Consider the following 14879-nt stretch of genomic DNA (forward strand, 5'->3'; position numbering starts at 1 on the left):
TTGTATACGCCCAACGAGAGCTCGAGAGACGTCTGCAAGCCAATAGTACTAACACCCGTAAAGGCTGATTAAGACTTCACGGGGCCGTGGGATCGAACTCTGTTTCTGGGATCGATAATCCATCCCAAGGGTATTATTGCTTGCTCTGTTCTTTACCTATTGCAAGAGGGGTGACAGAGTAACAAGGTAATTCTGTGACATGCCATGCCTCTAATTCCTGCGTATAGTCATAGGTGTCATGAAAATTGATATGGTTCCTAACTGATGGTCGTTAGGAAATTACATTCGGAATGGCAGATCCTCGGCACTGAAAGGTTGCACATACCTCTCGCCTCCTCAGCCATATAGACGGCAGCGATGAAATTAGTTTATATTTTCGTCGCTGGGTGGCAGTAAACTGAGATCAAACTCAAAGGTCAAGAGCTGGCCGTTTGTGAAACTAGCTACCATGCGATTTCTTAACACACTAATAGAGATCGCCAGGTAGCCAGGTGGAAGCCGCAATATCCTGAGAGATTTATAATATATCGAATTATCCCTCTTGAATAGCTGGCCTGGATTTGCTAGAGTTAAGCGTGATTGAGAATCATGACATGCGCCAGGTCTTGCGTCGAATTCCGTCATTTGAAATAAGGAGCTGTTTAATAAAATCCTCCAGTCCCAATGGAGCCATAAAGGTTTGATTGTCGACTTCCACTTATGTGATGAAAGGATACCATGAATGGTGTTTTCAACAAACGGTATGGAATGCCAGAGCGAGCCAAGGATCCATGTTCGGACGGTCAAATCAACGGACGCCGAGGCCATGATCTGACCGTCACTGGAGAACAGTATGGCAGTCACCGCGCCTGAGTGGCTATATAGTGTTTGAGGTGATCTGTAGTTTGTCGTATCCCATACCTGGATGTTTCCCTCGGCAAGGCCAGCTGCGAGCTTTTTGCCATTAGGGGAGATCGCCAGCACAATGGGGGACTCGTATTGGTTGTCGTGTCCCAAATTTGAATTGACGGAGATACTTTGCGCGTTACCCTAGGCAGACCCGCATGCTCCTCTACCAAACCGTTGGATTCGGTGCGAAGCCAAATCCGCAGATATCCAGAACCGGCTGCGATTTGCTTGCCGTCGGGAGAGAATGCCACACAAATGAAAGCATCATTGGCATTTTGGCCGTGCAACTCCTTTTACAGGCGTATGGCTGCATCCCAGATATAGATCTTTCAGGTTTGGCATACTGATGCAATCAGTGATGTATCTGGGGAAAACACCAAACCGACCGCTGGCCAGAAGCTATGTTTAGGCTTTATTTAATCATTGCCTGCCTGGATATTCGACCTCCGGACAGTGTAATCTGCGGAGCCATATACAATGTGTCTACCATCTGGGAAAGCGCAAGAGCGGTAACAACGCCCGGGTAGCCCCTGATGAGTTGATGCTCTTGGTAAGGCTTTATATTCCAGAGGCGGATGCCCTCCCTTTTAGATAATGCAGCGAGAAGCTTCGCATGCCGTGAAAATGCCAGGAGGCTAATTGAGCCATGATCTTCGGCTGTACTTCTAGACTGGTAACCAAGAATTCTTATGAGCTTTCTTGATTCAGTGCTCCAGACGGATATACGACCTCTAGGCTCTGCTAATGCGACCAGTCGACCATCTCCTGAGAACGAGACAACTGGATCTGGCTCAGGCAATACGCTGATTTGATCATAGGCCAGTTTGGTCTTCATATTCCACCACCACAGTCTTGAATCGTTAGACACCATTGCAATCTGACTACCGTCTGCGGAGAATGCCACAGCAATGACCGGACTTGAGTGGCGATACGGAGATTTTTCACGACTCTCTGTTATCAAGTCCCATAGATGCACAGTATTGTCGTCAAATGCTAGCACGACTTTCTTGGAGTCTGGAGACAATGCTAGGGCAATCACCGATTGTGAATCACAATCAAGAGTTTTCAGATTACATCCAGTCAAAACATCCCAAACCCGAACTGTGTGATCTTTGGAGCTTGTAATAACCCTCTCAGAGTCACAAGAGAATAGTAAGCCGGTCAATGAGCCTTTGTGGCCCCTTAGCTTTCTCTGTTCATCACCGGTTGTTGCATTCCATAACCGACATATACGGGCTTTTGAGGTAGATGCTATCTGCTTGCCATTTGGAGAAAATACTACTGCAGTGATGGAGCTTGAATGGCCTTGTAGTGTCTGGATGAGGGGATCCCAATCATGAGGGGAACACGGCAGTTCTTTGAACCATTTGGGAACTTTTTGGACGTTGTTACAGGCTCTAGCCACGCTTGCATCGCGGCTGAAAGCAATTCCCGAGCGCTATATCTGTAGAGGCCATGATAAAATCGTGTGATAGAGGTGCAATAAGAAGCGGTTTGCGTCATATATGAGATTTTGAAATGGACGGTCCTAATAGTATTTATCAGCTACTGAGGGTACCGAGAAGCAGGAGATTGCTCACATTGCTGAGGCCTGACAATATCTTGCTCTTCCCTTTGTGATCAGCTTAGCCTGTCTGAACTTCATGGTTTTTTGGCTTCGCGGGAAACAGATCACCGATTTTACCAAACCATTAAACCTATTTATGTTGGCTATCAACAGTCCTCCCACGTCGAAGATGGAAGGCGCGTGCGGCCCTGGATCTGAGGGGCAACAATTAAGTGAGAAATGGTACATCGCTCTGGAGGATCAGGACGAGCACTACTTCATCCAGTTCAAGGACGTGAAGAAGTGTGGCTCGCCACAAGTGCTTATGTCAAAAACTGCTTCGGCTATCGGGTTGCGAAACCGGACGGGAGGGAGAATGTTTGGCGCAGGATACCCTAGCTACCAGGGAATACAGGAAACTAGCCTTGTGGAAAACATGGGTTTCAAGTTTGTAATGGCCGCCTTCTGCATTGCCCTACGGCTTCAAACAGATGATTCGGTGTTTCGATAGATACTCAGAATTGCATTTGTATCCTTCAAGTTGAACGATCTACCGCCCCGCTTTACAAGCCAGAGCACTTGATAGGGTACTACTAGGAGGTAGTAGTACCTACCCTACGTAGGCGTGTCTCGCGGGTTCCGCCGTTCCGGGTTGCGGCATCGCACCTTCCTCAAGAGCCCTGAATGGGTATCGATGACACTGCAGGAAGGAGCAATGCAGCTTAGGTCAGATCTTCCCAATCAACAGGTGACATGTCCACGCCTCGCCAGTTCGAGCTGATCTTAGGGTCCCCTCTTCGTCAACATCTCGTTGATATCTACGCTACTAAAGTCCCATCACTGTAACCGCCCCAGTGTTGCTGCCAGAGTGTTCGTGTTGCTGGGACGTACGACCAGCAAATTGTAGTGGTCCTAGGTGTCGCCCGAGCATGCGCCAAGACCGGTCCGGCGCGTGTTCATGAGCCCTTTATGGGCATTCGTGTGACATTCTGCGGCGTCAAGAGAGCCGGTTACTGAGTCAGGATTAGCTGGCTACACTGGACTGCGTGTTTTGCTTCGGTCCGTCCCCAGCCTGACGAGGCTCTCGGAATAGAAATTTCCACCACGCGCTCCGAACCAAAAGGCAGACCATTTTATTCATCAACTAGCATCACAATATATAGCGGCCAGATAACCTGGATTTCTTTTTATTATTTACAACATGGCATCGGACTATACGCACCGGATGCGGGGGACAAGCCTTATGATGACGGCTCTTGACATTTTGCCAGGAATGCTGCAGCACAGGAGGTAGGAACTGAAAGTCATGCAATCGAGGTACGCACTAGATTATATGCTCGTCAAACCAGTTTTGATATATTCGACCTCGGCAGTGATCCTGTTGGACAGAACCACAATGCCCACGCTCCAATCCACAAAGTCGGGCGGTTTGCGGGTGCCAGTAGTCCGATGTCTACATGTAAGGCAGCAACTGCAAATGCATACGCTATGGATCCACATCCTGACAGAAATCACTATAGCCCATTCCAAAACCTCGAAACACGGACGTCAAACGGCGCAGTCAGAACATTCCCCTCTCCAGTCCCAACGACCTCGAACGTATACGTGCCCGCTTCACTGCACCATGCAGATCGCGCCTCGTCCCAGAAGCTAGTCGCAAGACCCTTGGGGACCACGATTTCCACCTGCTTCGTCTCCCCAGGCTGCAGCAGAACTTTAATAAAGCCCTTCAGCTCGCGCACGGGACGGCCCACGGTGCTCGTTTCCGGTGGGCACACGTAGACCTGCACGACCTCTGCACCGCTGCGCGGGCCAGTGTTTGAGACAGAGACAGAAACGCGAATAGCTTCCTCTTTGATGTTAGCTGCGTTAGGGGAAATCTCTTGTAGATCCACATCAGAGAGGCGGAACGTCGTATAGGACAGCCCATGTCCGAAGCGGAAGAGTGGCTTCTGCCCCACCGTGTCGTAGTGTCTGTATCCCACGTAGACGTCTTCGCTGTATAGCACGCGGCCGCGTTCGGAGCGGTAGCTTAGATATGCAGGGTTGTGCGAGATGTGTCGAGGGAATGTGAGGGGGAGTTTGGCGGACTGTAGATCTGTTAGTACGCAGTAAACCGCGATGAGAGGCCTCGAATGCCATCGAACATACCGGATTCACATCCCCAAACAAAACATCCGCGATTCCATTCCCACCTTCACTGCCTCCGTACCACGCCTGCAGCAGCGCCTTTGCGTCGTCCGCCCAGGGCATCGTCACTGGTGTCCCGCTCTGCACGACGATGACTGCATTAGGTTGTACTGCTAACACAGCCTTGACGAGCTCGTCGGTACGGCCCGGAAGGTCCATACTCGGGCGATCGAACCCCTCGCTTTCCCAGTCCCCACTAAGCCCAACGCAGATAACGACCTGCTCAGTCTCTGCGGCTAGGCGCACCGCTTCCTGGATAGCAGAGTCCGCGTCCAGCTTCCGGCAGCCGCCTAGGCGTACACCGCCAGGCCCAAAGGACACAACTCCATGATGTTTCAGGTTGGACGTCGGGGCCGTGCTGAACTCGACATACACCCGATGTTTCCTCCCAGCCTCGAGATACACCTCGCCCCGTTCCTCAACCGTCCCAATCCCAAAAAACGACGTGCCAGCGCGCTGAGTAGTCTTGTTATCAATAACCAGCTCATCGTCGATATACAGCAACCCAGTCCCCGCAACCGTAAGCCCAAACTCATACACGCCGCTCTCGGGCGGCTCAAACGTGCCCTCGAGCGTAGCGTAGTACGTATCCCCTTTGATCTCCGGGTGCGTATAGTCCATCAGGAACGCGCAGCTGTTCGTCATGTGCAACTCGTCGACGGGTTCCCGGGTCCCGCAGCACGTGGGCGGCGGCTCGGTATACATGCGGAACATGTATCCGCGTTCTCCACGTTCTGTCTTTAGATGCTCGCCGAGCAGGGGGAGTTCCTTATGTCCATAGCAGCCCTGCGAGAATGCCACGTCCGCACACTTCCCCGCGATACCCTCCCTCGGCGACACCGTGTAATACGCCGCGAGCGCCGCGGACCCTCCACCGCAATAAGCGGCGATATCCGCATTCGGTCCAACAACAAGCGTCTTCTTCGCCGGGTCCAGCGGTAAAACCGCACCGTCGTTCTTCAAAAGTACGATCGACTCGGCTGCCGCGCGGCGCAGGAGCGCGCGGTCCTCGGGGCGGTCCAGCTCGCGCTCCGCTGCGTATTCGGGGATGTTGGCCTTGGACGCGAGCTGCACGAGTTCGAGCACCTTGCGTACGCGCGCGTCGAGCGTCCGCTCTGTCACTTTGTTTGATGTCAGCGCGTGCATGAGCGCGGGCCCGCGGAAGCGCGTCGGGCCCGGCATTTCGAGGTCGAGGCCTGCATTCACGGCGTCTGCGACGCTGTAGGTGCCGAACCTGCTCCTCACTGCATATTAGCCCACCGTGCATACAGATCGTTGAGGAGAAGAGAAGCATAGGCGGCGGGAAACAAACCAGTCGCTGATAATCGCCCCCTCGAACTCCCACTCCCCACGGACAATCCCACTCAACAGCTCCGGGCTCTCGCTCGCATGAAGCCCATTGACCTTATTGTACGAGGTCATGACCGCCCCCGGACTCGCACCCTTGATCGCAAGCTGGAAGGGGAGGAGGTAGATCTCCCTCAGCGCGCGGTCTGTAACCAGTGCACTAACCGCGACGCGCTCGTGCTCCTGGTCGTTGCAGACCAGATGCTTCAGCGTGGGAACCACACCGCCGTCCTGGACACCCGTGCAATAACTCGCTGCTAGCAAGCCAGAGAGGACGGGGTCCTCGGAGAACGACTCGAACCCGCGGCCTCCCAGCGGACTGCGCTGGATGTTGATTGTCGGGCCGAGGAGGACGTGTGCGCCCTTGGCGCGGCATTCGTCGGCGAGGAGGCGGCCGAGGTGGGAGAGGAGGTCGCTGTCGAAGGTTGCGCCTAGGGCGGTCCCGCAGGGGAGGCAGGCGGAGGGGACGCCGTTGAAGTAGCGCGTGCCGCGGGCGCCGTTGGGGCCGTCGGTTGTGCGGATTGAGGGGATGTGAAGGCGCGGGATCGGGGTTGTGTGCCAGGCGTCGGTTCCTGGGATGCGAAGCTGGTTAGATGGATTCTGATAGGCGAGGGTACGGACGGAGGATACCTGAGAGTAGGGAGACCTTCTCGGAGAGAGAGAGCTCGGCGATGATGCGGTCAATGTCCATGGCTGCCATGATGTTTGTTCTTTCAGCGTGTTCTATTGTCTGTTTCAGGCCGGTTCGGGTCAGGCATAAAAACGATGAATCGAGAGAGTGAGTTGCGAGAAGAGAAGCTGTCTGTCCGTCCAGTTCCAGAGCTGGGCGGTCTCATCGGGGCCTTTATATAGACGGCATTGCTGACAATGCAACCGTAGAAGGAGGAAGATGCCCATCCCTCGGCGGGTAAAAGGCACGAGGGCAAAGAGGCGCGAACATGGCGGTATCTCCCCGAGAATTGCACCGGTGGTGAATCGCGATGCACACCGTACTGCGGGCGTCTTGTCCACCAGCACGGCATTTAGCCAACAGGAGCGTGTGAGATTCATCCAGAGCCAATGGTCTCTACTGAGGAACCCAGTAGTTGTCGGCAAAACCCCGGGACTCTGGATGAAGAGACCATGTAACGGTTTCAGTAGGCCATCAAGAGACAGTTGAGGATGCGAGGACGAGGTGGTGCGGGTGGCGCTAGAGCAGATCTCGTCTAGTTCAGCTCAAGGCCGCGGAATGTCGCGTTTTGGTGTGATTGGCTGCGTGGCTTGTGTCACCTGCACCCATCGTGTTGAATGATACATCAGGTCTTCTGGTTTGGGGGTACGGAGATTTGCACTATACTGTCTGTGGTATATAGCGGGCTACAGTGACAGGGCCATTCCTACACATTTGGAGGACGAGGTACTTGCATATGCATGAAAGTACGATGTAAATGAGTTGGACAAAAGTAGAGCTCAGATTTGTGTATCCTATGTGCTTCCTATACTATATCCACTAACAACGATGTATCCTGTGGCCTTAGGTAATGGGCAAGGAACGTAATGGTGATGACCACCAGATCCAGGTCCGTACAATAATTGTATGGCAGCCGACAGCAGATCCGTCCCCATGCCGCATCTCGACCTAATCTTCCATCACATAACTCCCCATCTTCCTCGGCGGAACGCGATTCGCAAACATGACATCAATCTCCTCAAAAGTCCGATCCTTCAGATCGGGAATATACAAGTAACAAAGGAACGTCGCGACCACACCAAGCCCCCCAAAGACAAACCCCACCTTGCCCTTCATATCGCCCTCATCGGGATTCACCATGTAGGGCACAACGATGTTCATGACGATTCCAAAGACTGACTGCGTCGCTGTCGCCATCGCCGTCGTCTTGGCGCGCAGAGAGGGCGACGAGGTCTCGCCGAGGAGGACGAATGCCACCGCGCCGATGCTGACTTGGTAGAAGAACGCCCAGACGACGGTGAGTGCAGCCTGTGTCCAGCTTGCGCCGCTTGTGGGGACGACGTCGAGGATGCCGATGAGGAGGTTGATCGTGCTGAGGATGGCCATGCCCGAGTTGAAGATGAGACGGCGGCCCAGGCGGTTGACGATTGTCCAGGAGATGATTGTCCCCACGACACCGCAGGCAGTCACGCCCACGCCGAGGTCAAAGGAGCGTTCGGTTGGTAAGCCCGCGAGCTGGAAGAAGTATGTCGAGAAACCAAGTACGAAGATGATGCCGACCAGGTGCTGGCAGACAAAGACGCCGCAGGAGATGGCGGTGCGGAGGCGGTTGGGCCCGCGGACGGCGTCGGACCATTTGGATTCCTTGGCTGCGAGGTCTTGGGCGACGGTCATTTGGATCGCGGTGAGCTTTGTCTCGATGTTTGTGGTGGGGCCGTAGAGACGCTGCAGGGCGTCGCGCGCGGCGTCGATTCGGTCGGTGCGGACGAGGTACCAGGGGGATTCGATGGAGAAGGGGAGGCCAACCGCCAGGAAGGCTGTTTGCAGTTAGCAACGCACGTCAGAACACCGGTAGCTAAACATACCGACGAAGAAGAATTGCAGGGCAAAGGGGCCTCGGTAGGCCCAGCGGTCGGCGCGATCACCGAACCCTTTGATGGCGGCGTTGGACAGCAGCTGCCCGATCACGATTCCAAGATTGACACCGGCTGTCGTGATACCGCGCAGAACCACTGGAGAGACCTACAGGGCGTCAGCACATACACCTGAATCACCGGTTAGGCTAAAACCCACCTCGGAAGAGTACAAGGGTCCAATGGTCAGGTAGAAGCCCAGCCCGACGCCCAGAATCAGCTTGCTGATGAGAAAGGCAGCGCGAGCAGTTGAGAAGAGCTCTCCAAAGATGCCTGCACACGAGATGACGACACCAACCGCCAGGGCCAATCTTCTACCAAACCGGTCGGCGAAGATACTGCACAGAAAACCCCCAAAGAACTGCCCGACGGACGAAATCGAGTTGAAGGCGCTGAGCCAGGGCGCAGGAACGACAAAGCCATCCTCGTACTCTTCGCCAAAGTCCCGTCGGAACGAAGGGATTCCGAGCACAGCGCCGTTGACCTGGGCGTCATATCCCCTGTGGAAAGAAAATGCGAGTCAGAATTCGATTGATTATCCGGGCAATGGTGAATAGTGATACTAGCAAACTCACCATCCGATCGCGCTGACGCTGAAGAAAAAGGCCCACCAGATTAGGGCTGGATGACTGCGGATGACCTGCAGGACGGTCTGCTGGTGTTCATAGATGTTGTCGTTGATCACGGCAGACTTGGCCGTGGCGTTGGCCTCGGGAGGGTGGACGTTTTCGAGGTTGGAGTGCTCGACCCCAACGGACTTTTCCGTGGCCATTGCTGAGGCAGTTGGTGGTGTTGGAGGATCAAGAGGAGGGGTTGAGGGGAACAAGCGAGGTGGAGTGGGATCGACAACATCATGGGGTGTTCTGATTTATATCTTCAATACCAGTATACAGCGAAGCAAGGCCATATCACACCACCATCACCAACGACAAAAGAACCAATAGAAAGAACAGCGGAAGGTCGCGCGAAAGGAAGCAGAGTGCAGGCAGGGAACCCTCCCGGTGGCCGCCACCCCCTTTCCCCTCCATTGTGTCTTCACTGGCCGTCAGAATGGCCGCTTTGAGTTGGTCTAGCGGCACGTCAAAGCCAAATTGATTACGGGGTTGCTCTGCAGGCGACCCCACCCTCGGCCCTGTGATTGATTTAAGACCTCGTTTCCCCATCTCCCACCCCGCAATCCGGGTTCCAGACTCCAACGCGAGACTCCGCTTGTGCGCACAGTCGGTCCCATGGCTCTGCCGAGTTCCGACCCCCTGGACTTCTTAACGCTGCCCTCGCACGCGGAATGTCGCTTCAGCCCTCCGCCTCCGCGTTCCCGCATTGTCCTCCCGCCGCTGCTCATGTCTCACTCCGATCCCCAACTGCCCCCAAGGCAGCCGAGTCGCGGCCCTGGGGCGTATCCTCGGCGCAGGGCCGTGCGAGCCTGTCAGGTCTGTCGGTCTCGTCGGACCAAGTGCGACAACAAGAAGCCCGCGTGTTCGTTTTGCGAGAAAATCGGCGCCAAGTGCGTTGTCAATGATCCTTCGGATCTGTCCGTGTAGGTGCCGGTGAACCCTTTTCGCTCTCGATCCAAGTGTGCTGACTGGACTATCGCTTAAGATTCGATCCGGCTAGCGTAGTTATCATCCAACGGCTGGATCAGATTGAGTTGCTTCTCCAACAGCAGCAGCAGCAGCAGCAAAATCAAATCAAGCCCCCAGGATCCGCCATTGGCCGCATCGATGATCTGGCAAACATCACCATCAGCTCGGCTGTCACAGCCAGCGATTCGCCCACCCTCCATGGCAGCCCACGTTACCAGGTCGCCGACTCCGAGTTTAGTAGGCTCACGATCGAGACAATCCTATCCTGGAGCGTCTTCGAGGGGAGATACGACCCGAGCACGAGCCTGGGAGGTCTAGTCTCATCACCGACGACCTTGTCTGCGGAGCCCTTCCTGGCCAACACCGACCCCCGCCATGAACGCCTAGATCTCGACCTGCGAACCTGCACCCGACTGCTCCACACGTTCCTTGAGGAGGTGCACATAGCAAATCCGATCCTCGATGTTCCGTTGGTTACCGATTACCTGTATCAAGCATGCGTCCACGGGATAGGCTGGGACGCGCCCTCGTGCCTTGTGGTGAGACCTTGCCCCCGTCTACCATTTCCTTCCCCCACCCCTAACTCCCCCATGCCATTTCGCTAATTCCATTGTTCAATGTCAACAGCTCCTCATCTGCGCCCTCGGCGCGATATCCGAAAACTTCAACGAGCACCACGAATCCAGCTCAATGACTGCCCGCCGCTCACCGTCCTTCCACCTTGGCCAACGGTACTTTGAGGCGGCGCAAATGCGGCTTGGCGCTGTCTTGCGCACGCACGGGATCATCGAGACGCAGTGCTTCTTCTACTCAGGTGTCTACCTGATGGCAATCTTCCAACCCGTTCGCGCCTGGCGCTGCTTTGTACAGACTGCTGCCATGGCTGAGACCATGGTCTTTGTAAGCAGGGGAGTGGATCGGAGTCGGAGCGCCGAGTCGCAGAGCTCGAGTGATCTGCGGTGTCTCGAGACGACGCATTGGGCGTGTTTGAAGTCTGAACTGTAAGCTGCCCAACCTCCGCCCCTGTGAATCTATATTCTCGCCATTTAAGAACTTGCGCACTCACCGAACCCCTTTGCTGTAATATAGTGAACTCCGCCTCGAACTCGGCTTAAACCAACCGGACCCGCTCGGCTTCACATACCCAACCTTCTTCCCCTCCCTGCCCCTGGAACAGCTGAACCGCGACGAGTCGCGCGTATGGTACTTCTACCTCGCCGAAACCGCCGTCCGCCGCCTCACGATGCGCGTCATCCGGCTGTTCTTCCGGAACCAGGTGCACGGCCGATTTCCCGACGCGCATCTGATGCGCGAGGCGTCGCTGGATTTCGAGAGGCAGGCCGAGGAATGGTATACATGCTCGCTCCTTGTCTCCCACTATCTAGCTTCGTGACTGATAAGTAGAATTGAGGAAAACAGGACCACATCCCTCCCACCAATCCTCACCCTCTCGACCCCCGAAATGGCCGACGACGTGCTTAAGTTCGTGCTGCGCGGCCACCTCCTCGACTGCTACGAGTGGATCTACTTCCCCTACATGCTCGAAGCCATCGCGCACGGGACGCGGGACCCGAGTACGGACGAATTCGTCATCCGCGGACTCGCGATGGCTGTGGACCGCATCCACAAGAACCGCAAGGGGTTCAAGCATCGGCATCATGGGGTTTGGTTGATGTTGCGGTCGTGCACGAGGAGTGCGTTGTTGCTTGTTGCGGCGGGGAGGTGTGTGGCGTTGCAGGGGGAGGGGTTTTTGCCGAGCGGGTGGAAGGCGGCTGTCAGGGGGGCGTTGGAGATGTTGGAGTATTGGAGGGAGGAGGCGCGGGATGCGAGGGGGTGGTGGGTTGTGCTCAGGGAGCTTGTTGGGGAGTACGAAGGGGAGGGGGTGGGGATGGATGAGGATGAAGAGGGACTGCTTGGGTGTCAGGTGATGAATGGATGATGATGAGTGACTCGATGATGCCTGTGCGAAGAGGGTGGGTTCTTCTTGCTGTCTTGCTCTACCTCTTAGTGTCTTTTGCATTGATCTGTAATATAAATATACCCCATCGTCAAAAAAGCAGTAGTAAGATTTGAAATACACGAGGGGAGTAACTACAAAGGTAAGGTAGCATGCTGAAGTTGGTACTATGACTCAACTCCATGATCCAGATATAGACACTATGGTGTAGTAAATATCCTACACGAGCGGGCTGCCCGCTTTGCGCCAAAATCCATCTGTTGTGTATTCAAGATGCTGGCTTAACATGGGTATCCACGCAGGTCGTAGGGCCCCACGTTGTTATAATATTCTCCAGGTTTCGACCATCTTTTCACATGACATTGAATATTTTAAGCAAGCCTCTCGTTCCCTTGGGAAAATATATACAAGTGGTCGTGACAAAGTAGATACACGTCGTGTAATCATATATACCGGGCTGCTAGCCCCCTACCAACAAGGACACCCTGCCATGTTCAGAATGGGGACTTTTGTACTGACTGGCGCTACCAGCCGGCAACTTGATTCTAAATAGTACTCCAAATACCGGCAGGTGCGCCAGAGTTATTTACGCCCGGCCTGGTATACATATTCTTAGGTATGGTATTACGAATACGCCCGTTCTGGATCGCGAACGTCGGCGACAAGCGCACCCTCCGACGAGCTCACCCCAGTAGCACGCCTCGGCACTGAAACCGAACCGCGCGCGCCAACATCCGGATGATGTGGACCAGGTCTCGTATCAGACACCGACGCGCGCAGCCGATACGCACGGATCCGGTCCAGGGCGACTTTGAAGTCGTCCAGGATCACGGCGTTGCAGAGGCATTTGAAGATGAATGAGAGCTGGAGATGTATTTAGCCTATCACTTCTTGGGATGGTCAAGTGAGCATACATACCTTCCAAAAAGGCTGTACGCCAATGGGCAGCGAGGCGCTATCAAAGGCCCCGAGGACACTGCAGGTGTCGACGACGATGAAGACGATCGAGAGACACATTGAGGCGAGCATGATACCGAAGCGCGGGCTGGCAGTTGCGAGCTCGACGAGGCCAAAATTGTAGCCGCGTTTGATCGTGTAGAAAAGGGAGAGGGTTGTGCAGATCCACCAGGGGTCGCTGAGTTGGGAAGTTAGTTGCGAGGCTTGTTTCTTGTTCTCCGGGATTTATGATATGAGGATAGGCTTCCTACCGAAAAAGTGGCTCAAGCGGCCTGGTGACCACGAAGATGCGATTGATATTGTTAAAGTAGGTGAAGTTGGCGTAGATCTCTAGCACCCAGTATGGCTGGACGAGGATCACGGTAGCAATGTAGGCCTGCGAAACGCGGCGCGAGTAAAAGGGCTTGATTTTCATCCAAGCGATTACATTGTGCAGGCTCCAGGAGACGTTGAGCCCGATCGCACTGACAGAGAGGTACCATCCGTAAACTGGTGGTTTGTTGAAGATGAAGGCGCCGTGTGGGATGGCGAGGAGGAGCTGCATTCCAAGCATGTCCCGTCAGTGGATCAATGATCGCTCAACAGACGGCTGGTATAGGATCACTTACTTCGATCAGAATGAGCTTGTGCAGGAGAATGTGCCGCTTCATGTTGGCGACAATGACTGCAGTCATGACGACCAAAGATCCGACCATGAGTCCCTGGCCCCAAGCCTCGAGGACCAGTCCATCAGGGTCTTTGGGGCGTTCGATTCGGCCGTCGGACGACTCCATGATTGCTGCTGCGTGCGGCACCAACGCAGGGTCAGTTGGCGCCCTGCGGATGCATTACCCCGGGTCGATGATCAATGGATGTGCAGTGGTAGATGTAGCAGGAATGGGCGGGTGGCAATCAGCGAGTATCTGAAATGCCTGGTTGGAGAGGGTAATGGGTCGTGAGTAATGGAATGGTTTAGGTTCAGCCACTATGTTAGTTTGAGGGGAAGGCTGCCAGGCGATTGATGAAAGGACCACCTGATTATCTCGCTTGATACAGCCATGATAAATTTCACAATGCATTTTAACCGCGGGCAGAAACCATTCAAGTGGCAGGAGCCAGAACCTTAAGGCAGGCGTCCCGCGGGGTAAAATGGTCGAGGAGCAAGGGTCCTGAATCCAAGCGTGAGGCGAAAGCTCCCAAACATCGCGGAGTGACGGATCTTGGTTCTTAGCAGCAGGACTAATGTCAGGGGTTGAGACAGCCACCGAGACTCCAGCACACCGACAGGGTCGGGCCCCATCTTCGGCGTTTCAAGAGCTGGCGCAGCCCGATCGGACAGGTTTACTGGCCAAGATTCCGAGACTAAACAAAATGGAGGACTAGCCGCGTGGGAGGGGCACCTTGGCATTCCAGAAGCCGAGGGGGTCCTCGTGTAGGCTGCGTGAGACTGACATGTGCGCAGGAAGCCATGTTGTGATCCACTATACCCCACGTTCCAGATTCCAGGGTACTTGGCATGATTGAGACACAAGAGTCGATCCGGTATCCGAGCCGATCCAACCAATAGAGGCCCGGACGGGGTGATTTACTTTTACTGCTGAAACAGCGATCCGTTGCCACACGGTCTTCTGATTCGTCAAGGCGTATTCAGCCAATGTTCTTGACAACGGCGGTGTAACGATGTACTTCTCGGGGTATGCCTTGACCTATGGCTGTTTCCTCATGTTATTAACCGTCGATCTTTACTATATATCGCTCCATCGCCGGCCCAACTCCACCAGATGTCAAAGCGCGAAGCCCGTGAGCTCTCAGGTCGCATCCTCCGGAAGACGGTGCCGACAGTTGGGCG

The 14879-nt window shown here is 54.7% G+C and overlaps 4 protein-coding genes across 4 annotated transcripts; 1 reads left to right on the top strand and 3 right to left on the bottom strand.

The window, feature by feature from the left end:
* Positions 1–3948: 3948 nt before the first annotated feature.
* BJX68DRAFT_278795 (beta-glucosidase H) lies at positions 3949–6671 on the bottom strand (the record flags this gene model as incomplete). The annotated part of the gene is made up of 4 exons (XM_071048604.1): positions 3949–4524; positions 4586–5858; positions 5937–6543; positions 6602–6671. The coding sequence occupies 4 exons, from the start codon at positions 6669–6671 to the stop codon at positions 3949–3951; spliced, it is 2526 nt and encodes an 841-aa protein (XP_070903124.1).
* Positions 6672–7589: 918 nt separating this feature from the next.
* On the bottom strand, positions 7590–9326 carry BJX68DRAFT_253077 (putative MFS alpha-glucoside transporter; the record flags this gene model as incomplete). The annotated part of the gene is made up of 4 exons (XM_071042658.1): positions 7590–8458; positions 8507–8663; positions 8715–9054; positions 9130–9326. 4 exons carry the CDS (start codon positions 9324–9326, stop codon positions 7590–7592), a joined length of 1563 nt encoding a protein of 520 aa, XP_070903125.1.
* Positions 9327–9783: 457 nt separating this feature from the next.
* BJX68DRAFT_263158 (transcription factor domain-containing protein) lies at positions 9784–12076 on the top strand (the record flags this gene model as incomplete). Its single annotated transcript, XM_071044613.1, has 5 exons — positions 9784–10091; positions 10154–10676; positions 10765–11138; positions 11227–11487; positions 11557–12076. The coding sequence occupies 5 exons, from the start codon at positions 9784–9786 to the stop codon at positions 12074–12076; spliced, it is 1986 nt and encodes a 661-aa protein (XP_070903126.1).
* A 642-nt stretch (positions 12077–12718) lies between these two features.
* On the bottom strand, positions 12719–13725 carry BJX68DRAFT_263159 (uncharacterized protein; the record flags this gene model as incomplete). The annotated part of the gene is made up of 4 exons (XM_071044614.1): positions 12719–12958; positions 13013–13229; positions 13303–13589; positions 13660–13725. 4 exons carry the CDS (start codon positions 13723–13725, stop codon positions 12719–12721), a joined length of 810 nt encoding a protein of 269 aa, XP_070903127.1.
* Positions 13726–14879: the final 1154 nt, after the last annotated feature.

Source organism: Aspergillus pseudodeflectus, assembly GCF_044049435.1.
Source record: "Aspergillus pseudodeflectus strain CBS 756.74 chromosome Unknown BJX68scaffold_6, whole genome shotgun sequence".
Classification (NCBI taxonomy): Eukaryota; Fungi; Ascomycota; class Eurotiomycetes; order Eurotiales; family Aspergillaceae; genus Aspergillus; species Aspergillus pseudodeflectus.